We start from the raw sequence: 27407 nt of genomic DNA on the forward strand, positions 1-27407 counted from the left end.
AAGATCCAAAAGCAGCCTGATATATAACAACCACAGCGAAATTATGTTTAGTCAACAGTTTATAAGCATATTTTTAGTAGATGATTTAATGTTCTAACACCTAGGCAGGCCTCAACTATTAACAGATCCTAGCACACGATTGGAAGCCTGAACATAGGATCAAATAATTCTGAAACAATTTCTGTTCTTATTTACACTGGTATGTATCTTCAGTAATTCCATGAAACCACCTAGAACAAGAGAAATTGCTGGAGCACATCAACTGGACAAAAGAAACTGAAAAGCAGAATTTTTTTTAAAAAAAAAAAAAAAAACAACAAAAGACCAAACAAACAGAAAAACCAAACCAAAACAAAAAAAAACAAAAAAAAAAACAAAAAAAAAAAAAACAAAACCCAACCGACCAAACAAAAAACCCTCACAACATTAGCCCAAGTGCTTACTGAAACTACTTAAAAAACATCATGAAGGGCAGAAGGGCAGAAACTCATGTTTTAGTATTCTAAATTTAGGTGCCTTAATCAGTGCACTGGTCTATCTTCCCCGGTTTTGTTCTCACAAGAGAGTTTTTAAAAGCAGAGTCTTGAGTATCCACAATAGGTTCCTCTCTGAATTATTCTCTGGAACAGCTTGTCTCACTACGCTGCCTAAAACCATAGTTTAAGGACCTTAGGCATCATGCCTGAAGAAGGTGCAATAACCCCATAATCTCTTCATCTCACAATAAACCGCTAAGATTTTGGTCTGAACAAGAATAGTCTCAATAAAGAAGGCTATTGTTTGCTCTCTTCTATAAACTGTTTTATATAATAAACTATTCTATATAATGTTTGAGCCCTGTACTCTGTCTACCTCCCACTGACGTTACTCAAAGTAAAAATATAAAAAATCCTCCAGCTAAAAATATCATTTATAGAAAAGACTGATTAGAGAGTTATTTATCAACCATAATCTTGGGCACAGCAAATACCTTTTATTTAGCACATCCTATCCAGATGCAGAACCTATGCCACAAATTGTACATTGCCAATAGTCCAGAATTAAAAGGGGAAGTTTCTATAAATCTGTCAAATTTGTATTTTGCAGCTGCATTTATTAAGCAAAATAATGACTAAACAATGATCAGTATTACAGCTGCATTTTCCCTCTAATCTCAGGAAGAGATTAGAAACTGTAAAACCATATATAACTCAAAACCCTTTCCAAGACCCTAAGGGCCTTCCTTTCTCCTGAGTAATGAGCTCCATTCCTTCGTCTCCTAAAAATGTGTTTATTAACATTAATATAATTCACAATCAAATGCACTAAAGCACCTTGCGTGATCATTTTCCAAGCAGCTTCTTAAACATGTGCTTCAGATGAACATTATTTAGTGCCAGTATTACCGTGTTTTATTATTGTTTTGATTTCAGAAAAATACTACATTTAGTTATCTGCATGGCTATCAATAGGAATACCTTAGTTGAAAAAATGTGTCCCTTTTCACATAGTGATGTTTTCTGTAAAGCTCTGTAGGCTGTTCCCAATATCTTCTTGTATTTACATTTAAACCAGCACAATTCTGCATTTTTTTTACTCTTTCCAATGAAATAATTTTATTTGTCAGATACTCCTTTTGTGACTTTACCGACTGTTTGAGAACATCAAGATTTACTGTGTTTTAACATAGCTTTAAACTGATCCTTTCCCTAGTTTCTGGCTATATCAGTTGTGAAATAATTCACATAACTCACAGGTTAGGTTCAGCTGGACACAACTCAGGCTGCACAGAACTCATATTTCTTCCTTCTTACCTATCTGTGGGTAATTCCGGATGGAGAAATGGTCCTTCAAAACCTTAACTCTCTTAAGTCTTTTATTTAAAAAAGTATTTTCTTAATTTGGCATCTCCATCATGGCAGGCACCTTGCCTCACTGGTTTCCCTATTTCTTCCAAGCTGTAAAACTTTTTGTGCCCTTTCCTGCTGGCATCTTATTCAGTACGGCACTGCTGAGATAGCCAAAAGCGCAGTTACTGACTACCCAGTCAGTATGCTGTGTCCCTGTCCTCTTTTCAAGTGGGAAAGAGTTAGTTTTCTTCCTAGTAGCTGGTCCAGTGCTGTCTTTGGGATTTAGCATGAGAACACTGCTGATAGCACACTGATGTTTTAGTTGTTGCAAAGTAGCGCTTACCCTAGGTTCAGGATTTTTCAGTTTCCCCTGCTCTGCCAACGAGGAGGTGCACAAGAAGCTGCGAGGGAGCATGGCCAGGACAGCTGACCTGAACTAGCCAAGGGATATTCCATACCCTAGGACGTCATACCCAGTATGTAAACTGGGAGGAGTTGGCCAGGGTGGTGGATCGCTGCTCAGGCATTGGTCAGTGGATGGTAAGCAACTGCATTGTGCATCACTTGTCTTTTCTTGGGTTTTATTTCTCCCTTTTTTTGTTATATTCCTTTTCATTACTATAATTATGTTATTAGTTTAGTTTAGTTATTAAACTGTTCTTATCTCAATTCACTAGTGGTTTTTTTTTCTGATTCTCCTCCCCTTCCCACTGGGAGGAGGGAGGAGTGAGTGAGTGGCTGTGTGGTGCTTAGTTGCTGGGTGGAGTTAAACCACAAGAGTTCCTAACCAAGCCAGTAGAGCCTGTGGTGTACACTCATGTTTTGGTAGCTACTCTACCAATGTTATCCCTGTTCATGATGTTGAGGCTAGCTTGCACACATTTCTGTGTGATTCAGCTACAGCGTAAATATAGCCCAGGCAGGACTGTTGCGCTGTGATTGACTGTGCAGTCTATGAACTAAGAGAGTAGTGAATATCAACAAGATGAGACTGTCTTGCTGAACACGAAAGAAACCTTGGCAGGTCACTTCTTCCATGGAGCTCCTCAGTTAACATTGGCAGCCAAAGGCACTCTTCACCATTACACAGAAGACAGCTGACTTAAGGAGTGAGCCAAACATTTTGTGAAATGACAGGTTCGTGGACTACAGAAAAGCTTAACATTTGCTCTACTGATTCAGCTCAGATTTCCGTCTAGCCCAGTATCCTGTCTCTGCATCAGTTCTAACCATTTTCTACTAGCTGAACTCTAAGACATGGGTACATATACGTGGCCCTTCCACAAACAACGTTTCTGCCTGCACTCCCACCTTCTACCAATGAGCAGCATAGGGACTTCCTCATTTGGAAGTTATACTTCCTCCTATCTTTGCTTAGTTTTCACATTTATTTTTTGAACTTCTTTCCACTTTTACGTGTCCTACGGTAGTGAATTCCAAAATAGAACTCTTTGTTGAGTGTGAAAGTTTCCTTCTATTCATTTCAAACCAGATGGCTTTCAGTCTTTGGAGAAAAATATAAGCTGTCATTCCCAGTTCATAATCCCCAAGGAGTACTGAAAATTAGGAGAATGGTTCTCCAAGGAACGGTTATTATCTGTGTGGCCAAAGGTTTCTAGGTTTGCTCAAACAGTCTCACTATTCACATATGCATGAAGATCCCTAATAGATAATGCTCCTATCATGAGGCACTTCCTAGTGTCGCAATGTAGTCCTGTCTGGGAAAGGATATGGGGGAAACATCCAAGAAAAAGATAGATAAGAATAGATACAATTGTCTCTACATTACATTTTTATTTATTTATTTATTTTCATCAAATAAAGCTGCTACCATTATACCTGATGAGAGCTTGAATAAATACCAGAAGGTTAAAAACTGCAGAGCAATTTCTGGGAACCTATTTAAGCATTGGAGCAGAAACTTAGTATTAATATTGTGTGCCTGCTATTGCTAGTCATTAATTTTATCAAATATTATTTATGCTTTAGTCGGTGTGGAAAAAAAGAATCGTGTCAGGATATTTTGTCTTTTTTCTTACCGGATAAGCTTATCTGGCAACATGGGTTTTCCCCACTGAAAAATAATCTATACTTCCCCAGTCAGTCCTCCCCTGTACTGGAGGGATGATTCTTACAGCAGTGGTGATCAGATCCAGATGGGACATTTCCTGTTTCTTAGTATCTGAATCTGCCCCTTCTTTATGCCTTGAAATCACCACACTCATGTCATAAAATAATGACTTCACCCTCATTCACCACTCTGGATATTTAGACAAGTGTGGATTGCCTTCAGACTTGCCAGAGAAGGTTTACCAGCTACAGCAAAGCAGAAACTGAATCTGAAGCACCAGGTATGTATACATCAGGAAGAGGGGGTGTGGAAGGTGGGCCTGGGCATATCTGAGCATTGATTTCAGGACCACCCACTCTGTTGTGTCAAAGACAAATATAAAACCCAACAGGGAGCACAGAAATACGCACATTTGCTTTTAAACTTGAGTGATCTGAAATTCAGGACATGTTTAGTGGACCTCTGGCTTCCTCTGTAACACAGGTTGCAGAATCTCACTGCATTGATCTAGAGATATCTTTCTGTAAATGTATCTAATCCTAACAAAAGCATTTTATCCTAATCTTAAGACTTTCAGCAAATGAAGAATCCTCTACATGTTAAGGTATCTTCTGTTAACCATTAATTACCCTCATTATTAAAAACGTGCATCTTCTTTCAGTTTTAAAAATTAGCCCAGTAACATCCTTCTAACTAAGCTAATTTAGTAATGATGAATTCAAAGGAAAAGGCGTTTTAGTTAAATGAATCCAGATTTACAAACCACTTACATGTGTGTGAATTTGACACCTCATTACCGTAAAAAAAATGTGTGATTCATGCATCGTTGTTTCTCACACAAAATGCGTGACTGTTTAGAGACATATTGCAGAATTGCCACTGAAACAAATTAAAGTCCATCCTCTCTGCTTTAAAGCAATATTGACCTAGTCTGGAAGTTTTGGAAAACGTTGTGTAAGCTTCAGGTTTGTGTATGTAAGAAGGGAAATGTCTAAGCTTTTCATTAAAGAATTCATTGCACATGAAAATTGAGGTTTGAATTTGGTATGAACCTTACATTCACAAGTGACCAGACCAAGGTACTTTTAACCAGATGCACCTCTGTAAGTGTTTCCAGTCCATTATGAAAAATATTTCAATCAGGAGAAGGCACTGCCAGCCACTAGCATGACACTTCTGAAAGCTAACCTTAAAGTATTTGTTTTAATTTGATCCATGAGAACAGATACCAACTGAAGACACATAAAACACAAAATTAGCAAAATATCTGGAAGACAAGTAAGTCGTCCTTAAAATTGTCATCCTAGCAATTTTAAATGTTCAACAGGGATAAGATGCTTCAAATACAATTCTCAAAATTGAATTTAGTTACTCTACCTCCTTAGTCTCTTCAGAAAATGCTTGCAGAATATCAGTCTGCCTGGTGTAATTTCCATTGGCGTCTTGTAGTCCCTGGAGAATACGCTCCCTTAGAACCAGAACAGAAACACGTAGCTGGTGCCAGAGTAGTTGCACTGTATGGATATCGACTATCACATTGACAGAGTAAGACAGAAGCTTCAGGGAAAACTCAGTCTCTAGTAGAGCATGAATTTGTTCAACGTGATCAGATATATCTTCACAAATATCCTGTAATGGAAAAATAAAGTAGATATTTAGCTATAGGCATGGATCTTCCATGGATCAGCTCTACTTTACATCTACATTTTATAAATGCAGAATAGATTATTTCAAAGAGGAAAGATAAAGTAATTAATACATCCAGGGTTCTCTCTCTCTCTCTCTTTTTTTTTTTTTTATTATTTATGGCAATGCTACAGCAACTGAACCAGCAGCTGTCCTGTTTGGCAGGACTGCTCAGTAAGTGCAGAGACAGCATACAATAAAGAAGGATGGCACAACAAGATCACACGAATCAGAAACAGAAAACTAACACTGTACAGTGACATCCTAGAAGACAGCAATAGGAACAAAAGTGAGAAGATTGCCACAAGCAGTCTCTCTCTCTGCTTCCCCCCGCCCCCCTCCCCAGTTAAAATGCAAAGAATCTGATCTGTGCCATCATCAACGAAATTCTTTTGGACAGAATTTACGTTTAAGTCTAGCCTCTGTAGGCAAGTAGGGCAAAAGTCTGGGATAGACTCAATGTGAATAAACTATTTCTGAGATCCATTGCTGACTGCTGTGACGAGAGGGCGCTAACTGTCGCATAGTCCTGTTCTGGACTCAAACCTGAACTGAAGATGGGTGAAGAAAGAGAAGGAGGGAAAGCAGAGTGTGAACAGTTGTGTTGAGAAAGCAGAAAGGAACATATAAATTACCAGATTATAAAACTAATCCTCTAAATTTAACAATTAATGTTCCAAATTTCTAAACTGTGCTGCATACAGTGTAAAATCTTTACAATCGAGTCTTTGTGAAAGGATAAGTCACAAGACTAAAGAATATTTAGGCATATACTATTAAGCAAACAACACTGCTTTGTAACAATTCTGTTTGAAAACTATGTAAAAAGCATGTTGTAAACAAGTAAGGAAATGTGATTAAAATACTGGAAAAAAAATTATCACCAGATCTTAGTAGGGTTTTTTTCCACATTTGTGGCATGTATTTAAAAGTGGCTTAGTAGCATATTTTAAAGACAACACATTTCTTTTTTTAAAAAATAAAGAAATTTTTTTAAATGCAAACCTTCAGACATGTCCTTTTTAGGTAAAGTTTAGAATATGCATAACATCAATAAAAATGAGAGTAAACAACATAATTTTGATTAATTTCAAATCTGCTATTAAAACAATTGTATCAGACAGTTACAAAGAAACCTTATGTCTCTGATGATACTCTTGTGATTTTGTACAGCAGTAGTAGAGCAAGAAAATCGGTAAACATGATTCTTTCTGAATTGATAATATAGTACAGTAATTTTTATCAGTTTAGATTTGACATCATCAGTCTGAAAGTAAAGCCAAATTATTGAATATGTAATTGTATGTATGTAACAAATTAAATAAAAATCAAATCCCTAGATAATATTAAATAATTTTATTACCACAAATAGCACAATATTAGCCCTTGAGAGCTATTATGGTTGAGTACTATCAGTAGTTATTCATTTTAATAAAGCACTGACAGCTAAATCAAGTCCCCTGCAGGAGTAGCTCTCAGAAATGTCGGAGATGAGCACAAAACGTTAGAGTTTCAATGAACAGAGTTTTGGGACTGCCTTGACAGAGAGGCGGTATCTCTTCCCCTCTATCCTCAGTCCCCTTGTTATGACAACCAGCATCTATATTTGCAAGTACAAAACATAGCCTCGCCTGGCAACATGTAGGGCTGCAAGCACTCAGGGCTTCAAATATCCACACACTTCCAGGTGAGCAAACGGACTCTCTTGTTGCCAGATTAGTGTGCTAACATATTTCTACGGACGCACAGACAAAGATAAAATTCTCAGCAAAATCTTTTCTAAGCTTTGGAAAAGTTATTATTATCCATTTATTTAACTACAACTAAAACTTGACTGAAAAGCACAGCTGTATTTCTATGTTGTTTCAAATGTTTTAAAGAATATTTTTAGTGTATTAGTTTGACTGAATTTGCATTCGCTTCTCCAGTGCTATTCATGTCTTTTTCCTCTTGGCCATAAAGAAGTTTCATTTCAATTTCAGGGATTAAAAAATAGGTGGTTGCCCAATAACTGCAACTTTGTAAGTTAGACTAAATCTATAGAAAACTACATAATATATATTCAGTTAGGTTACTCATGTGAATGAGTTTAAGCTTATGTCAACATGCAAAACAAGTTTTCATTATTTTCCAGCTTCACACGCACAGTTACATGCTGAATTAACTGCCATAACAACACTCAGGGAGGTTGAAGACATGAAGCTATAAGAAGAAAGTATTAACAATGAGGAAGTGTCTCCTGACAATTGTTAGGTAATGTACTGAAAATATTCGCTAATTAATCTAGCTAGTACTCTAAATCAAGAGTTCAGACCCACACTTTAAACCAATTTTCTCTTGAGCTACCATTACGCTAGCTACCAAAGCATCTTAAATTTCTGAAGTAGACAAACTTTCCACAATAACACATAAAATTTTTCACTGGAATGCAAATCCCAGCACAACTAGGGGTTTGAAAGAAGCACACATTCAAGGACATATGCTGGTAATTTTTACATGGCTTGTTATAAGTTACTCATTTTCCTTAAAAAACAAACTCTAAAGTACTTACAGACTACTGTAAGCATAGCAGCAGCAAAATTCTTGACGTACTAACAAGATAATTAGCCGCCCTTGATGGTGTCAGTAACATGGAGAGAACCTAAGGCCAACCTCGTCCATATTCAAGTAAAGGTCACATACTCTGATCTTAACATAGAAGACTACCGTCTCAATCAGAGATGAAGTACCAGCTCTTAAAGAGTTTAGGTTTTAGAAAGAGTGGGTGGCCAAAAGACAGAAAGCTATTTTCTGAGTGGCTGAATAAGCCAAGAAGGAAATCAAGTCCCTACATACCTTTTTATAATATATAAACTCTGAGCTCCATTTTCTGACTTTTTCATCAGTGCGCTTTCCCTTCTGGCCTGGAATTAATATAGCATTGAACTATCAGTGTAGTTTTGACTTTACTTGTGTGAGAGAATAGAAAGGACTTTTTCCTTCGCTGATAAGTGTGTTGACATGACGTGATCTTTTGGGCTGCTGGTTTGTTTTTTTTTTTTTTCCTTCTCTTCCTATTGGATGAAAATTTGATTGAATCATTCAGCAAGTCTGATTTAATTTGCAACAGGACCAGGCATAGATTTGAAGTGATTTAAGTCCCCTATTAATAGCTTCCAGCTATTCAACGTCCAGAAGTCCTGGCATGCACAAGTTCAGTATATCCTGTTCAATATTACATATATGCTGTGCAGTCCACCTGCACATGCACTCTTAAGTCTGAAGACAGTAGGCTGGATTCACTGTGTGCTTACAGAGCAGTAGCATCAATGCAGTGATCTTGATGAACATGCACTAACTGCTTGGGTGGTAGCGAGTAGCTGATCAGCAGTCCCTAATATGTCAGACTCTGCATGCATGGCACACGGTCATACATCAGTCTATTGGGTATTTCTTGAAAAAAAAAATCTTAGGACCCATAAGTTGACATTCCTGCATCACGTAATGTTGTTTTGGTGGGTGACTTCCAATTCAGCTGAGGCTGGAGCCGTTGTCAGAAAAACTGGATTTCATTTACCACAGGCCACATTCCTGGATAAAATGGATTAGACTTGGGTTTATGGGAAGTCCATCTTACCTAAAGTTTGGAAGAAAGAATTTAGGCCCCGATTGATATACCCTTCCTTGTTTTTTAACTGCCATACGATGATGAGAAGGTAAAGGCTGCACAAAGGACAGAATAGCTGTGTAAAGGCTAATGCCAGCCCTTTATGAAGAGATCATGATTGTGAAGAAAGGGTCACTTTTGTCATATAAGTTAATTCTGATTAGTCCTCAGCAGAAGAATATAAGTAAAGCTGCAGCCTATCTGTTTGCATCTTTTCTTTACATTTGCCTGGCATAAAAGAGCTTATTGAGAGGAAAAAATACAATGTCAAATCCAGTTTGCATTACCTAGTACAACATTTTCTTACAGCTGTCTAGATCTATGTATAACTTAGCAAAATCTGGCACAGCTGTGAATTTAATAATTTTCTGTAATAATTCATGCAGTTCAAATACAGCACAAAAATGTTGTGTTATATAAGTTCCCAATATTACTGGCGCTCAATATCAAGACCTGGTGCAACATGGCCTCATTGTCCTCATTCTTCCTAACTCCTTGTAGGTGATTTAGCATTAGATAGAGTAAAACCAACAAAACATTGTCATGTGCCCTTTTCACACTTTGTATTTATAAATAAAGAAAAGCAGTATCATAAGAGAGTACCTAAACGCTGTCATGAGTGCCAGTTGCTCTTACCAGAAGTGGCAGGTAGATAAAATAAACCATGTACTTTTAAGTAATAAGAAAAGAGCATTTATCTATTGGCATTTATTTCTAAATATGCATAGTTCCAGGTCAATGGCAACAATATACAGCCTAGAAATAAGCATGGAAATCCTTCCCCATTGTATCAGTATGTAGTTTCGTACCAGAAGCTATTATAGCCTGATTTTTAGAAAGCACCATTTCCAAAAACCTTTTTGTAATCATTAAACTTGTACATCCACTAGGCATTTTTTATTTTTACACATTTTCATAGTGGTGCTAAGGTAAAGATTTTATCATCCTCTCATGGGCCATCCTGAAGCACTGACTGTGGAATTTCTTGGGCTACAGGGGTTGTACCCACTTGGCTGCCAACTGCCCACTTCACTCAGTCTTCCAGACAGCTGATCCTGTAATTTGCAGCTGCTGTATCCATCATCCTGCTCATAGCCCTCCACATCAACTAAAATAGCCTGAACTGCAAACACTGCAGTAGACAAAGAAAAAGTGCATAAACAAACTCTCAAGAGTCAATGGAAACTAAGCTTTGATGTTGACTTTAAAAAATATTTTTTCTTTGCTCTTCAAGGAGTTCTATTAAGATGTACATGAAACTACAGAAAGATGAAAGGTTGCAGTATGTTCCTCTAAAGTTGATATCAGTGACAGAGAAGCTATGCTGCAGATTTCTGTTCTTTGATCTTGCAGTAAAACCTCCGTAGGAAAAACAGATTGCTGTTCAGTCTTACGAATACTGTACATGCAAAACAAAATGTATGATTTAAGAAAATGTCTATCTATTTCATGTTTCCTTTTAAGTGCATTTAAATTCCTCAGAAGACAGAGTTTCCATTCAGAATGTACGGATTCTCTTCATTAAAAAAAAAAAAACAAACCAGAATACCTGCCAAAAAAATTTCAGATTCATTTTTTTTTAATTTACTTGAAAAGTATGAATTAAACGCACTCTGCACTGCCCTTTTATGCTTATATATAGAGAAAGATTACAAAACAGAGGGGGTTTAATTGCTAAACAAATGAAGATTTGCAGCTTTCAGAAGGGTATTTTCCCTTTAAAATGCACTCTGACTTCTCAAAGAGAAATAGTTTTTCATCTCTACCAGCATGTACGTCCAAGTAGTGTTGTAATAAGTATAAAATTGTTCTCTTCTATTTTGCATTATTGGTGGAACCTTAAGAGCAAATGCCACTCACTTTTTTTTCACAGCTGTTTTTAAGTAACCAATTAAGTCAAAGAAAACTGTACATGAAAAATGTGGATTTTGACAAAGCAAAATCAGCTGCCATGGAAAGCTGTAGGCCCACTGCCAGTCACAAGTTTGTCAGAAAGTGAGTTGAAATGCTGAAGTGCTGCAGCTGGTATTGCTGTGGCATTCCGTGGCTGGGGAAAAAGTACAATCTACCCGGTGAAGAATGCCAAGTGCACCAGGAAAACAGCTACCAGGAGGACTCTAAGGTAAGTGACCCTGGCTTTCTCTGACACCGACAGCTTGGAAACACAGTGGTCCTCAAAGTAAGCTTCTCCGCTCTTCCCTCATGATAATACATATACTACTGATAGTAATTTTTTCTGGTACATCATCCTTTTCTGCACATTATTCTCTTTCCCAGCTTTGTTTTTATTTTGATTAATTTATTGTGAGTGACATTTTCATAATTGCAAAATTCCAGTAAGTAATCTTCATTTTACCTTTTGCTAAAATTCTCAGAAACTTGTTGGAATATGGGAAAGCTGTTAATTTGACAGAAATGTTTTCCCTGTAGAAAAATATTTTGTGTTTTTTCTTTTATCTTTTTTTTTTTTTTGTCTTTAGGAGAGCCCTGTTTTCAAACAGATTTCTTCAATGGAAATTTTCAGGTGTTACAGGAGCCTAGCTGTCTTGACGCTCTTGCAAGAAAAGATGATCCACTTTCTATTAGGCAAACATTGCTATTACAAAATTCTCAAACAAGTTTAGAAAATAAATGTCCAGTTTGATGAACTATTAAAAGGCATGTTTCTGCTGTATTCTGTTCTCTCCAGAATCAGTGAGTTATGTTCTTATACCCCTGTACTTCAAAATAATGTGAAATAGATGTCAAATTACCAGTTCTTTGACAGAGTTGCTAAAATAGCAATGGTTTGTCTGGGATTGCAACAGACACAGAGCTGCTCTGTAATAATCTATTAGTAGTGTATGTGATCTGTTTTGTTAGGATATTTCTTGTGCAAGTATATTGGTTAAGTCTCAGTCTTCAAGGAAAACAAGCAAGAAAGGAAGAAGGGAGTAAGATACGATACCACTCAGTAAGCACTTCAGGCTAAATAACAATGCCTGAAACGTTAATTGTGAAGCTCATGCCTCAGGAGTGCAGCAACTTGCATTTGTTTTGCCATATGGGCCACTGCTGGGGCCAAAGGATGAAACATACTGGAAAGAAGCAAAAGGATCCTTTTGTCCAGAAGTAGGACAGTTGCTGCTGGAAGCTATTCCAGCTCCCTTCCAGAACCAGCTGCAGTGCCTTACAAGCCTAGGCCAGCCTGTACCTTTTCTGCAGGAGGGGATGGCTGCAGAGAAGACAGACTGCTTTCAAATGTTTGTTTCCCCTATGAAATTCAATTGGTACTTTAATGTAAAAAGACTTTCTGGTCACAGCATTCACCACAGGGCATATTGTTGAATGCAAGGAAGTATTTGGTCCACCCAGGAAGATTCAGTCAGCTGACGCACAAAAACACTCTATTGTAAGGCCTGGGATGGGATGGAACTGGAGAACCACAGGAGAAGTTATGGCAGTAAAGTGAGGCACCTCAGAACTGTACTGAAAGAGTGTCATGTAAACATGTCTGGGCTAGCCATTTCTGGGATATTCCTGACATCAGCAAAATTGATGCATGAATTTTGTTTGTGTAAGCAACCACATATATGAACTGAATATGGCAATTAATTTGGTGGGGGAAGCAATGTGACACCTGCAGCTTAATGTTGTTTTCATATTCATGAACTTCCATTGGTTCCACTGTGTAATGTGCCTAAAGTTACAACCTTAAACCCCTTTGAAATAAGAAATATATTCTTGTACACCCCATAATCAGCCAAGGCCACAATGTTCAGAGACTGCTCATTAAAGTTACCACTGTTCAACATTTCTCCAATAAAATAACCATACAAACTTTCGTTTATCTTACTTTAGGCATGTTAAAGCATACTGATTTTTATAAAGGCCTAACTTTCTAAATTTTAACAGATAGTGTGTAAAAAAATTTAAAACTTGAGCGAAAATAATCACATTTGTTCTAACTGAAATCTGGTTTTGTACTGCACCCTGAAAGACTGTTGCACAGACACTCTAGAGCAGTTTTTCATGCAAGATAGATGGTGCTGAACTGTGCAATATAGTAGCAGGTTTTGATTCTAGCGACAAAAAAAGGAAAAATTCCTAAAGCCAAACCCATATGAAAAACAAGTCAAGCAACTGGTAGTAGAGGCAAGTTTTAAAAAGCAAAAAGGATTTTTCAAATCCCTCTTCACTGGATGATGATAATTTTATATATATATAAATATTTATCTTGCACTGATCGTTTAAGATCACAAAGAAACAAGAAAAAACTATGAGGTAGCTTTATACTAAGCATACTCATCATGTATCATTTATTCATATCTACTGAAACGGAAGAGTGAAGGCTTATTAAAACATCCTCCAAATATGTTGTAGATCTCTTCACATTACTCTATACTTTTTATGCAATAATGGAAGTATGTATGACATATGCAAAAATCTAGGTATTTAGGTAACTACCTTTGCTTCTTTTTTTTTTTTTAATCTTTTTACTGAGTACTTATTTGCATTCTGCAAGCCACATATGCTAAATGAAAGTTAAAGGCAGTTCCAACAAGTTTGAATTACCACATGCAAATAAGAATTGAGGATGCAAATGGAAGGATGTTTCACTCACGATGAGCATAGACACTGTGCTATAGCTAAATCAATTAGTTCTTAGTAGCATGTCCAAGTCTAGGCAGGTTTTGACCTCAGTGTAGAGAGTAGTCAATTGGCTATGAGGAAACCCCTACTATCATTTCATGCAAGACATACAAAAATTGAATGTGGTAAAAAATCACGTCAGCTACATGAGAAAGCAGAAAGAAGACCACTCCTATTATTTGATCAGAACTTTCATAATTTGCTCTATAATATAAAATAACCAGCAGAATTCGATGCTAGTGCACCAATATTTCAGTAATTTTCCAGGAAAATGGTTATCCTTTTGAAAACAGTGTTTTCAAAGCTTTATGTAGCCAAACTGTTACTCTGGCAGCTCAGCTTTGAATATGTCCCGCTCTTGTTCTCTCCTCATTTTTACTCTTGACATGGAACAAGAAAATGTCAAGAATTCTTTAAGCCTTCTGCAGGGCCATAGGATCTTCATTGTCTGAGCTCTGTTTACTGATAAGCCAATCTCTTTTTATTTATACAAGAAAGTAGGTGCATTTCTCTTAAACGATTTTTCAATGTATAGACTTCTTCAGAATGACTCTTGTTCTTATTAAACTCAGTAGACTTAATTAGGGTCTTTGGTAGAGATCAGCTGCTGCTGAAGGGAAGAGTTTAGATGAAAGAGAAAACTTTCTTGGGGAAGAAGAAGTCTCATTCTTGAAATAATGATGTTTCACGTAAACAGAATGTAACCCCACATAAACAGCACAAAGTATTTTAGGCAGCAACAAACTACTGAAATGTAAGACATCAAAATAAACAAATAAAAGGAACTGCAAGTTCACACAGGAGAAGAATTCAGTCCTTCTGCATAGACATGCAGAACACAAGAGAAAAATTTTAATCAAAATCTTTTGACTTGCTAAAGCCAAAGAATGTTAACCTCATTCACACTCTTTGACTAAAGCTTAGTGGCTGTAACAGAATTTGATGAAGGATAGTGAGACTCTTTACTCTCGTGTCAAGTTTTTAATATGGTGACCGTGCTCTCCTTCCTTTTCTGGAACAGGTCAGAAGTGAACTACCATCTGTTCCAAGATTTCTAGAATGAAAATATGATAACATGACAGGAAGTTTTCAAGATAAGTGGCTGGTTTATATCAGTGCAGCTAAGCCTCCAAGAGCTTATGTGACAGTTTTTGAAGTTACTTTCCATCACTCATTGCTGAGGACAGCAAAAAGGACAAACTCTCTTGTTCTTTATTAGCAGACTTTGCTTTATTAGCACTGTTATTCCCTTTCAGGTTGTTCGTTGAAAGCTAATATTTAATCCATGAACCCTTATGGGGATCACTGAGGGTTTTTTTTTTGTTTGGTTCAGAAATATGGAAAAGAAGCCTTGTAGTCTATCTTGCATGCTGCTTGCTATTCATGACCTTCCTGCCCTCTCTCCAGAATGACAAACGTTCAAGTCAGCTGGAAAGCTCTGGAAGATCCTCCAATATGTTAGTAAGAATTATAAAGCACTCCAAGCATGTTGAGGCACTTCCAGTAGTCTGAAACAACTACCACCTACCCAGTATACCAGAAGGCCTGTTCCACACTGGCTATCACTCATTCTCTTGTAAGAGTCAGAGTATACATCAGCGCTAGTTAAAAAAACCCCTACCAAACAGAAACCAACACCTAAGTTTGCCAAATCCAGGAAGAACAATTTGAAAGATTGGCAGAAAGCTTAAATTACTATTTTACAAACTCAGTATTAAGTGAATGAAGGAATAAAAGAGCAAATTTTAGAAAAAAAAATTAAAAGTGAGAAGGTTGACTCTTAAAGACGTCCAAAATGTACAAGATTTTTATTCTAATTTAATTTCTGAAAGCGCATATGGAATTTCTTGATTTACTTATGACAAGAACTCTTCTAGCAGGCAAATCAAACCCCGTATTATGATTCCTGATTTTCTTGATTAGACAATATGTTAGAAATCATTCCTAATTAGTTTGTGACAGGTACAACATAGGTCACAGAGAATGTTCCTGTGGTTTTTTGGCCTCAAATGTAATAAAGACAAAACTAAAACAAAAGGTTTAATTTACCTCTACAGAAGGAAGAATACGATATGTTTTTTGCAGGCTTCTTTGAGAAGCAATATAACGGAGACTAAATTTGAAACCTGGAATTATGGGACTGGCATGACACCCAAAGCTAGCTGAACAATCCAAACTACTTTAATTGATTTTGGCAAGTATCAAAATGCTTACATGACACTTCACATATTAAAACAATTAACATAGTAGTTTGTACTGTCTGATTATTTCCAAATCTCACTGTCATAGAATCATAGAACAGTTCTGGTTGGAAGATAGAATCATAGAATCGCCTGTCATCCCATAGGTGGCTCTTGGTTAGTACAGATGTATTCTTGAAGGTTTGTGTATGGTATCTTCTTTCCAAGCAAAATTATGTCCATAATATCCTTGGTTTTTCATTTAGATGTAAAGAGGATATTGTATAAAGAGCAAATGATCAAAACTCAGATTGCAGTTCTTTAATTACAAATACTGCTAACATAATCTAGTAAAAGTTGCCATATTCAATAGACACAATGAAGGACTTATTTCCAATTAAATTGGCTCTAAGGAACCTAAAATTCAGTGTCATTAATAGTAGATGCTTGTTCTGGCTCCTAATAAGATTGAGTGCCAGACATTTACATTTTAATACTGTATTTAGAACTGAATATTTAATTTTAAAATTAGACTTAATATAGATAGCACTACTTGAATACACTGTAATTTTAATTTAGAAATGTGTTACAAGACTATAGAGCATATTCCAACAGCATATTCATATATAGCATATTCCAACGCGACAGTTCTGAGAAGTCAGCCTGTGCTCTTGCAAGATAATTCTCCTAATAGTGCTGGTTTTTGCTTTACAAGATAACTTTCCAGTGTAAAGCACTGACAGACTTAATGGCTGTTAAGATGTTGATGCTGCTTGAGAAAGTACTCGTGCACTACACAGTAGGACTGAAGTGCCTTGAAAGAAGCAGGAAATGAGCAGTGCTTATTTAAATATTTATTCATTTATATATACACATGTGTAATATAGGCAAATATATTTATTACATATTGCTAACTGGAATTAGCTCCTTGATTTATAAAGCACTTCATAGTCAGTGTTGTTCACATCTTTAAGAAAGCAAGACAGCACAACCTGTGGTTTTGGTTGAGAGAAATTGCTTCTTATGCTGACATAAAGAGAAAAGAACAGTTTATCTATGAACAGCCTTGTAGTTCTTTCTATGCTGTTTTATTTTCTAGCTATACGGAGATAAGTTATAAATTATCTTTGTCTAGAGTGTAGCTTTCAGTGATGAGTATAACTCTTACCACTGTGCAGGCACAATGAGAGAAAGCAGGGTTGTTGCCATGCCTGGGCTTGCAAACTAACACCTTGAAATTCAATAGCTGAACTTGTCTGTGTGGAAGTTAATGAACCTAAGCGACTTTAAGCTTCAACTGCATATTTGTGTATTTTATTTGCTTGTATAATTTTTATTTGCTGCAAAAATAGTCATCATCAATTTAGCCTTGAATTGAATCCTGAATTCACACAAAGTCAAATCTTTCATCTTTCTCAGATAATAAGATTCACAAGATATGGCATAGGATCCCTGGATTGTGGTAGCCTGAAGTATAGGCAGGGAAGAAGGAAAGGTAAGAAGCACACCGAGTTGCAAGCGTTCCTATTTCCATACTCTACTTGGAACGACTGAGCTGGGTCTGCAGAGACCTAGCTTTGCTCACAAGCTTTCTTCTCCAATAAAGTGACTGTACTGCTGCTGGACTGGATGTGACCCTGGAAATACAGTAACTGTACTCTCATGTTGCCACACTTGAGCTAATATCCCTGCCAAAGCCTGACTCACTCTGGTTAGCAGAGGTAGCTGGACTAAGTCTCCGTCTCTTGCTCAGGTAATATAAAATGCCCATGGACAATGAGGAACTGACTAACTCTGGCAGGCTAAAACCAGCATTACTGTATGACAATCTTGGAAAGAAAAACACTTGCAGCAACCCTGACCGCAAAACTGTGATTTCCAGTCTGGAACTGATAACAAGAAGCTCCCCCCGCCCTGCCCCGCAGTATGCCCCTAAAGCCTACATTCTTAGGGGATTCTGTAGTTTTTATATTCTCAATGCATTTCAACTGTACAATATATTTCTATGCAGGTCATCTTCTACCAAAACAGGAAAAGCATTATGCTGTAGGAAAAGTAAAAACTGCAGCTGTTTTCTCTTTCTTGACAAGCCACAATAGGATGTCAGCCACTCCTGGTATAATAACTGCCAATTTTGAGTAAAATGGAAGGAGTATCGGTATTTTTAAATAATCTTTTTATTTTTATTACACTCTTAAATATTTAGGTCTGTTCGTAGAGAATTTTTCAGCACTTCATCAAGAGTTTTGAGAGAAACTGAGTGATGCTGTGCCAATAGGAAGCTTGGTCAGCTGAGAAATTCTTGAAATAGCATTGATAACAGCAAGTCTGTCAAACCTAATATATATATATATATATACCCTATACATCCATTCTCTTAAAATTCTAGCACTGCCTATAATTCAATATCCTGCCCTCCAAAAATACACCAAACACTAATAGATTAAGTAGAGCATTATGACTCCTCTTACCCATTACTGTAGATTAACTTCCAGCAAGACCTCCTAAAACCCATAACTGTTTAGCTCTCTTAATAAAGGCCTGGGGGAGGCCATAGTTTGTAACAAATAGAGCAGTCTCTCGCTCTGAGACTGAAGCATGAGCACAAAGAATGACAAAATTGCTCATTGTAATAAACTTTTCCCAAAACATTAGCCATACCTTCTTCTGAAGCTCCCAGTGTAAAGAATTTCTAAAATCTACCATTACTGTTTATATTTCATTACGTCTTTTACAATTTCAAATGGGATTAGGACCATTAAAATAATTTAAAAATCTCTCCTGAAGATATTTTCAGCTTGAATTTGTAGAAAATACAGTGTAAAACCTCTGCTTTGTAGACTTAAAATAAAATTCAGGTAATAATCAAAACTGAACTTGACTCTACATTGTTTGATTTTGTCTCTGAGGTAAGCATGCTGCAAAACCAAAGTAAACCTGGAAAAATACTAATTTCTGAGAAAGTTTCTTCACTTCTCAGTACAGGGAATAGATATGAAAAAGGCAAATATTATACTAGCTAAGTTTATCTCTAATTTATTCAAGGCAATCACATATACATTAAATGCAAAACCTACTCATACAAGAAACTATCAAAAACTATGCAAAAGAAAAAGTCACTACAGATGTGACAACAAATGAAACATAAACAGAGACAAAGGAAATGAGAAAATAAATAGAAAAAAAAGAAACCAGTAGTTGGCAAAGACTGTGAACAAGTTTGCACACAGGGAGACTGCTCTCCAGCATGAACTCAAGAGTGCTGAATGGGGATACACAGCAGAGTCACTTCAAAATCACACTCTCAACCCAAAATGCAATGGTAATACAGACGTACCCACAGAACAGCAAAAAGATCTTTCTAGTTCTTATATAGAGCACAAAGAATTCAGACTTCTACTTTACTGATACATTTCAATATCTGAAAGAGCATTCAGAAAAGGATAAGAAATGGAGCAATAATATTTATGCAATCAGCACCTACTACACTTAGTCTAGTGCCAGGCGTGTATACCTGTAGAAGAATTTTCCACTCCTTGATGCTCCTGAGCTTTAAATGAAACTTTCACGAATGGCACTTTGGAGAAGAGTATGGCAACAGCTGCCATTATAGAGATGAAGGTCCTAACTTGCTTAGCCAGCAAAGTCTAAACAAGAGCAATTGGCCACTGATGCATGGGCAGCTGAAGAACAAAAGTAAAAATCTTTTAAAAGTCAGTGAGAAATTCCTACCCAAATAGCAGATGTAACTGCTACTATAATCTATGGCTGATTTCCCATTCTTTGGCACCTTGCACAAATTATACATCAGTCAACAATTTTCCATCCAGTGTCAACTTTTGCTTCAGGGAAGTCAAAAGTCTTTATGGTCTTAATCCAATGCAAATCTTTGAAGAAACCAGTCTTGGCTAACCAAAAATTCCTGAACTTTTCCTGTAGATACTATTTCAAAAGAATGAATAATTTTGCAGAGAGAGCAGACACTTTTGAGCAGTCTGAGCATATTCCTCAGGACAGGGCACACACACAACTTTGTGAATTGAGAACAAAAATACAACAAAGGGCCTTTGGAAAGGCACGCAGAATATTTTTTAAATGGCCTCCAAAACTAATGCAACTGTGATAAGCATCAGGGTGTTCCTGTTACATTCAGTCTCACTATGAAAAGCTACAGAATTTATTAAGTTTCTAATAAAGGTAATAAAATCTAGATATAATGATGAAGACCTATGTTTTCTATTACATTATTTTCAGCCTGTTATTTTCCTGAGCCTTTACTAAACACACCTCTTCACAATATGGGTCAAAGTTTTGGCCAAAGTAATGTAATTACAATCTTACAGTGTCTATTTCTAATTATACTGTGACCTATAAAAAGTTAGCTGAGTAATGTCTCAGGGAATAGGGAAGACTGAGCATTAAATTTCACCTCAACACACAAAAAAAACTATAATCTCCCCAACGAAACATGGGACTAAAAGCTTTACACATGACAAACACTTTTCTTACGTTCAGAAGAGAAAGATTTAAATTGCTTAAGCCTGAGGTTGTGACTGCAGAAACCTCACATTATGTAGAACAAGGAGTGAAAACAAGCTTTTCTCAATATTCAGAAAAGTACATCCACAGGGAAAAATCTCTGTCAATTTTCCAAAGCAGCTTTACAGCGCACAGGAAATGCAATGTATTATTTCAAATCAAACACATTTATGTCATGCAATACTTCTAAAGAATTTGAAAACCAGCTGATTAAAAAAAAATATTTGTTTTTATTGATAAAAAAAATTGCAAACTGATAATTTATTGCTTTAGACATTTCTTGTGTTTTGTAAAATATTTCACTTTAATGGTGTCTTACCTCATTTGTACTATAAGGAGAGTTTTCAGGTATCAGCTTCACAAAAAAAAAGGCTGTCCCATTTCCTTTCCCAAAGCTGAAGGAGTTACATGCAACAAGCAATTCAGAAAATAAGTGTCTGTTTAAAAGACAGACATGAAAGCCATAGATGATCTGTAACCCAATCCATCTTCAGTGCAGAATCAACAGCTTTTGTTTTGCACGAAATGCAGCAAATAGTCTGCTGCCTCTACCTGTGTTATTGCGCAGATCAAGTTTAGGCCTGTCTGCTCTTCCCTTGCACGTTCAGCTACAGTACAGATTTCTCAGCATTCAGATCTGGTGTGTGGAGGCTAACTGAAATTTCAGCCGACACTTGTAGACTTGCAATTAGCAAGGTTATTTTAAGCGCTGACCTAAGTTCCAGCAGAATGTTTATGGCATTATGACAGGAAGGAATCTAGTATAATATCAGTTACCTGGTAACCCTGTAAAGCTAATCTCAGAGAGGAGAGACCCTCTAATTCACAGCGTAAAAGTAAATGTCTGACCCCAAATTTACTTTGGTTTTCATTTTTAAGCTTTGAATGGAATGGAAATATTTACTAGGTTAATATTAGGAAGCTTAGAATTTATTTTAGGACCTGGTAGATCATATGCTTGGAACAAATATATTAATAGGAAGTTATGACTTCCCCAATGGAGTGATTCATTGCTTGCAAAACAGAGGCTGTTACTTTTGTAATGTTCACATTTCTAATAATTACGTATCATAATCCTGAATCAGAAGAGAAAAACACTTAAGGAGTTTAACTTATTACAGCTGGACTCTGTAACAATACCTTTTAGTTTCTCCTTGCTTATCTTGAAAAGGGCTCCCTCTTCTGTACAGGCCTTTGGTAGCCCTCATTTGTCCTGGATTCCTTCTGCATTCTTTGGCTGTCTAACTATTTCAAAGTCATGTCGAAAGGCTCAGTCATACCTCCACACCCTCATTCGTTGCTCATTCTCATTCCTCCCCTCTCCTTTCTTCTTTTTTGTTCGTGGATCAGCTTTCTTGTTCCCACCCATCCTCATGCTTCCAATAGTGGCAGATCTAACCTCACAGATGGAACCATGACAAACAGCCCCTCTGACTGACCTAGATTAGAGCTATAATGGTCATCCAGCTCTTGTGTATGCACACACACACAAGACAAGCATTTCTGAAAGCACCACAATCAGAAACATTATTAAAAAAGAGAAATTTGTTTTAAAAGAGAGAGTAAATGATTAAAAAAAAAAAAAATCACAAAATCCACACCAAGTAAAGTTGTTGCTTTTGCAAATTATTTAGTAACTTCTACACATCACTAATCACAATGAAACTGCTCCCTTGATCTTGTAGCAAAATCTACCTGAGGCAAAACACACTTTTAAGAATTAAGAATATTGAGAAAACAATAATGAAAACAACATAAATTCATTTTGTCCTCATTTAAAAATGTCGGATGTATCCCAAGTTACATACAAACTTGAGATAGCATTCAAAACAGTTAGCAACAAGCTGACTGTTAGAGGTATACCAAATGGCAAAATTTAAAATACAATATAGGCACCAGACAATCTTCAAATATATCACAAGATCGAGAGCTAGAGATTTTGAGTGAACTAATGACTCATATACCTTTGAGATGGTCAACAGCCAGAAGGATACAGTCGTCACCGCAAATGGTACAGTACCTGAATGCATACACAATTCTGAACTTTGAGTGTAAGGATAGAAATGTTTCTGTCAGGGATACACAATTACCTTTTTTCAGAAGAATACCTTTACAAGAGAAGATTTCTTATGAAGTACCATAACCTAACTATTTGAAGACATCTTGAAAGCATTGACTTGCTAATGCAGGATAGCCTTAGCCGTCAGAAGCTCTAAGAAAGTTAATAAAAAAGATTTTTCCTCTTTCAGACACCTCTTTTTTAAAACCTGGGAATCACAAAGTTTGCATTTAAATAGATGTGTTTTCCATTTTAATTTAATTCCTGTACATATAAGTTAGTTAACGTTTATAACTGTAGGAATAAGCAGTAATTTTTTAAAAAAGAGGGTAACAGTATTTGATTTAAAAATGGCAGGAAAAATACCACTAAGACAAATGTTTTGTTTCAGTGCTTAGTAAAAAAGCAGATTAGGACTACTGTCTTCAGAGTAGAGGGGAGAAAAATTTGACTGAAGCAGCATTTCCAGGTTTGGCCACAGTGGCTTACCCTGTGCTGAAAGATTATATTTTACACTGCATTACCTGGTTTTCCTTAAGTCATTTAGAACAATGTTATATGAAGTTCTCTGGCCAAATTTTTAAGAAGTCATTGCTCAAAATTATTTCAAATTATTTCAGCTGCAATTTATTTCAGTTTCAGTTTCAAATCATTCCAGTTCAGAAATGTTATATCTTTCTTAGGAAAAATATCAGTTTTCATTAAGTGCTAGTACTTAAACAGGTAGATACATAGGCTACAGTAGGTTTATATCTTTTTTACAATATGAAATAGGTTTTCCGAGGTTAATTAAAGCCTTTATTTAATTTATATGCAACAGTGGCATGATACCTGGAGATGCTATGAAGCTGCAAGGGCTTCCTCTGTTTTGGGGCTTAACTTGTAAAATGCTGAGAAAGTATAACTGCAGAGCAGTGGCTCAGTTCTCTGAAACTTGATTCATACCTGCCTGATAGCAGGAAATCCATTTCTTGTTGAAGAACAGATAACTCCAAGAAACACATTTCAGCATGTCGTTTGCAGTACTAGCTAGTATTTTACTTGCTGATTGCACTCCCTGTTCCAGGAGCAGAGCGAGCTACAGATGAGTCAAGTTGTGTGAGCAAGGCCTGTAATCTGATGAGTTGGAAATGGACTACCACCTTAATCAGAAAAACTGTAAAGATCATAAATAAATCCATGGTGAAAGAAATATAAGCAGAATAATATACATGAGCTGCCTTTTTAATAAACAAACACTACATAGCAGGAGGATAATTCAGCAGAGCTGGTTGGTTTCATCATAAATGTTTCGAAAGATCTTTATTGCTAGTATCTCTGCACAATGAGGCACATTTTCAGCAAATTATTCTGGAAATGTGAAAGAGAGAAGGCAGTAAGGAAAACAACTCATGGGTAGAATTAATGAGTCACATGTTTTGCCTGAAATACAAATACTTTTAGAAGGGTGAGGTAAAATGCAAACATTCAATGAAGTGACACCAGTGATCAATTTCGTCACTCATGGTTTGATTTACACACTCTAAATAGAATGATTGGGTAAGGGTTGGGGGTTTTTATTTGTTAATAATGAGGGGTTTTTTGGGTTTAGCACACAAAAAAAAATCAGAAATAAGATATGAAAGCTTTCTTATTTCAAACTTATAACATCAGTGTAACTCTTTTCAGTTATATACTTTTGTTTGAGGTTTAATGTCTGTTTTTTCCCTTGTGCTATCTTTACCAACCAGACAGCCTACATTATTTATATTACAAACTCACATTTTTTTATATAATAGACTAAGAACGCAACCCTCATCTGCAACCAACCTGATCTTTTATGAGTTTGGCAAACAGAGCTTGATGACATGAGTTAAGCTAGTTTCAAGTTTTACAGATAAATAAATCTTCACTGGAAAAAATACCTATTAATTTAAACCAAAATTTTGCAAAGAAATTTGTGTACAATTTGACTGGAAAATTTTCTCAAAAGCAGAATAAGTTTTCTCTACATGATATCCAGTTTGTATAAGTGACCCAATATGCAAGATTAACAAAATTGGTTTACAGCCTATTATGTTTCTGTCATTCTCAAGTGGGATGCAAGAGATCAAAATTCAGATCTCTCCTCTACTTGGTATTTATTAATTCACACAAGTGTAGCTATGCATGGAGTACATCAAAGGCTTATGCACAATTCAAGAAGGGTATCAAGATAAGTGTCAGATGCACGATACTATGTTGTTCCACAACATTTTAGATAAAATTCAGTTTGGGGGTTTGAAGATACCAGGATAGAATGGTTTTATTATCTTACAGGTAATATAGAAGCATAGAATCATAAAGTGGTTTGGGTTGGAAGGGACCTCAAAGGTCATCTAGTTCCAACCCTTCTGCCATGGCAGGGACATCTCCCACTAGATCGACTTGCTCAAGGCTCCATCCAACCTGGTCTTGAACACTTCAGGGATGGAGCATAACACTTCCAGGGATCGAGTAAGTCTAAATACAAGAGTGAGAATGTTCAAACTTAATGAAGTTTCAATTAACTGATATTTTCATAATTTCCCCTAAAATTTTCTCTAAGCACCCCCCTAAGTCATTGTTTTCAAAAAAAAAAAAAAGGTAAAACACATCAGTTAGAAGCAACAAATAGACTGAAAACAAATCAGATTCATTCTAACATGGCAGTTCTTGCAGTCTGTGTATCACCGTAATTTAATTTAAAAACATAGTTTAACAACAAGTCTATCCCAAGTGCTGGTCCCACTGCATGTGTATTGCATTTATTTGATGTCTTGAGAAAAAATACATGAAGAAATGCAACTATGTGAGGCACAGAGAAGTAGTATAGACATTAACCTCTCCTTTTGATAAAGAAAACATCAGTGAATACTGCCTTTGGCATTTTCATTGCTGGCATTTAAACTGAGGATCACTGAGAATAATTTTTTTCACTGCATACCTATTACATATCCCTTTGTCGCAACATATCTTCCATTTGCACACAGCAGAGACTGAAGGTTTAATCTGTTCCTCCCTACATTTTCAAATTCTTTCTTTCAGAGACTAAGGAATTAAGTGGAGCTGCTTGGAGTGCACACATGTTGGCTTCCTATTTATTCTAGCAAACAAGCGCACCAAAAACAGATGAAGCTGCAGATTTCACTCACACTGTTCAAGCTGAGTATCCTATTAAAAAAATCCTTAATGCATTATCATTACAAAGTATGAGTTGACATATTCAGAGATATATATTGTAATTGAAAGACTCTAAGTGGAGCTAGCCTTCTCTGTTATACCATTTCATCATCCTCCAGAAAAACCAAAAGCTGAGTGAGACTACTGCAGAGAAACTCTTTTTCTAAATTGCGTTTCTAATATTTCATAGAGAATAAATAGCTAGACAAATGACAGTTTTAGCTTTTGCCCTGAAGGATTTAATCATGCAAAACTCTAAACATGGTCTTTCCTAGGAAATGAAAGGCTGGTTAAAACTGGTTTTCCTTCTCCTATTCCAAGTGACTGACTGTCACATTCCAGACATTTCCAGGCAATGGGATTACATCATTCAATTTTTTTTTTTTAATAGAAACAGCTGTTACATCCAATATTCATGACCTTTAAGTTTTCAATATCAAGTTATTCAGCTGTTCTTTCAGTCCATCTGAGTTGCAGTGAAATGAAACTGTGCAAAAGACCAAACAGTTTTATTCCGTAGTTAAATGAATGCACATATCGTTCCAAGGCAACAGAAAGAAAACAGAGCTTAGAGGAAACGCGGCATACAAAAATTCGGGTCTTATCACTGCTTCAATGGACTGTCAGCCCCTTATACATCCCACGCACAAAATCAGCTCAGTGTTTTTTTGCATATTTTACATTGCTTCTTACTAGGATTTTTTGTGCACAGCTGTATGTGTTATGTGTGAATAATTCTTATAGGACTTCATAGAAGGAAACAAAAGAAGGGAAAGCACACACAGAGATTTGTAAGACACAGCACAGATACTTTTGAGGATATGCACCAGCTCATATAATCAGTCTCTTTTTGAGCTTCAAGTTCAGCCTATGCTACATCTTTTTCACTGGTTTTGTTTTGTTTTTTTCAGTGAAGGAAAACATGAGTACATTTGGATAAAAGGAGTTTGTCATGTTTCTATTTAGAAACATATTTAGATGTTAGATATTTAGATGGTCACTAACTTATCAAAGTAAGTCTACTTAATGCATAAGGGCATTTCTCATGCTGAAATTTTGTCGTGCTGGATACATTGCATTTCCAGGATGTTGTTATGTTTATGTCTGCACCTCTTCCAGAAAATTTGTTTGTAATAATGCTTACTGCAAAATAAAAAGGCTCGTTTTGATTAAAATAAATTTGATTTAAAAAAAAAACCAAAACAAACAGTAAAAAGAACTGTGCTATTATAGAGAGAGAGCTTGCCTTAGGAGCTGCCTGAGAGAGTGAGAGGTTAGCAACAGCAGTGATCTCATGAATTGGTGGAACTGAAATAACTTGTTCTTACTCCTGATTTTGTTAGCAGTTTATTTTGGACTTCAATACAAGTCACATTGTCTCTGTCTGGTCTGCATTATATCAAGTATACAGTGGGTGTGATCATGCTAACTGCTGCTGTGTAAACAACATTAAAATAGTGGGTAAAAACAACTAAAATACTACTTTATCCAGTGACCCCTGCAGACCTGGAGAAGCTGTAATTTTGTATCCGATAAGAAACTTCTGGGGTTATAGGTATCTCCATCTTCAGGGATACCCTTAAGT

General features: G+C 36.3%; 1 protein-coding gene across 2 annotated transcripts in view; it reads right to left on the minus strand.

Moving 5' to 3' along the window:
* The window catches only part of AKAP6 (A-kinase anchoring protein 6), a 224518-nt gene that overhangs the window by 180325 nt on the left and 16786 nt on the right, over positions 1-27407 (minus strand). For both annotated transcript variants that reach the window (XM_086463168.1, XM_086463167.1), the window contains exon 2: positions 5278-5529. In XM_086463168.1, the coding sequence (XP_086319294.1) occupies positions 5278-5529 (252 nt within the window). The remainder of the gene's footprint in view (positions 1-5277; positions 5530-27407) is intronic.

This window comes from Leptosomus discolor, chromosome 3, assembly GCF_034619465.1.
Source record: "Leptosomus discolor isolate bLepDis1 chromosome 3, bLepDis1.hap2, whole genome shotgun sequence".
Taxonomy (NCBI): Eukaryota; Metazoa; Chordata; class Aves; order Leptosomiformes; family Leptosomidae; genus Leptosomus; species Leptosomus discolor.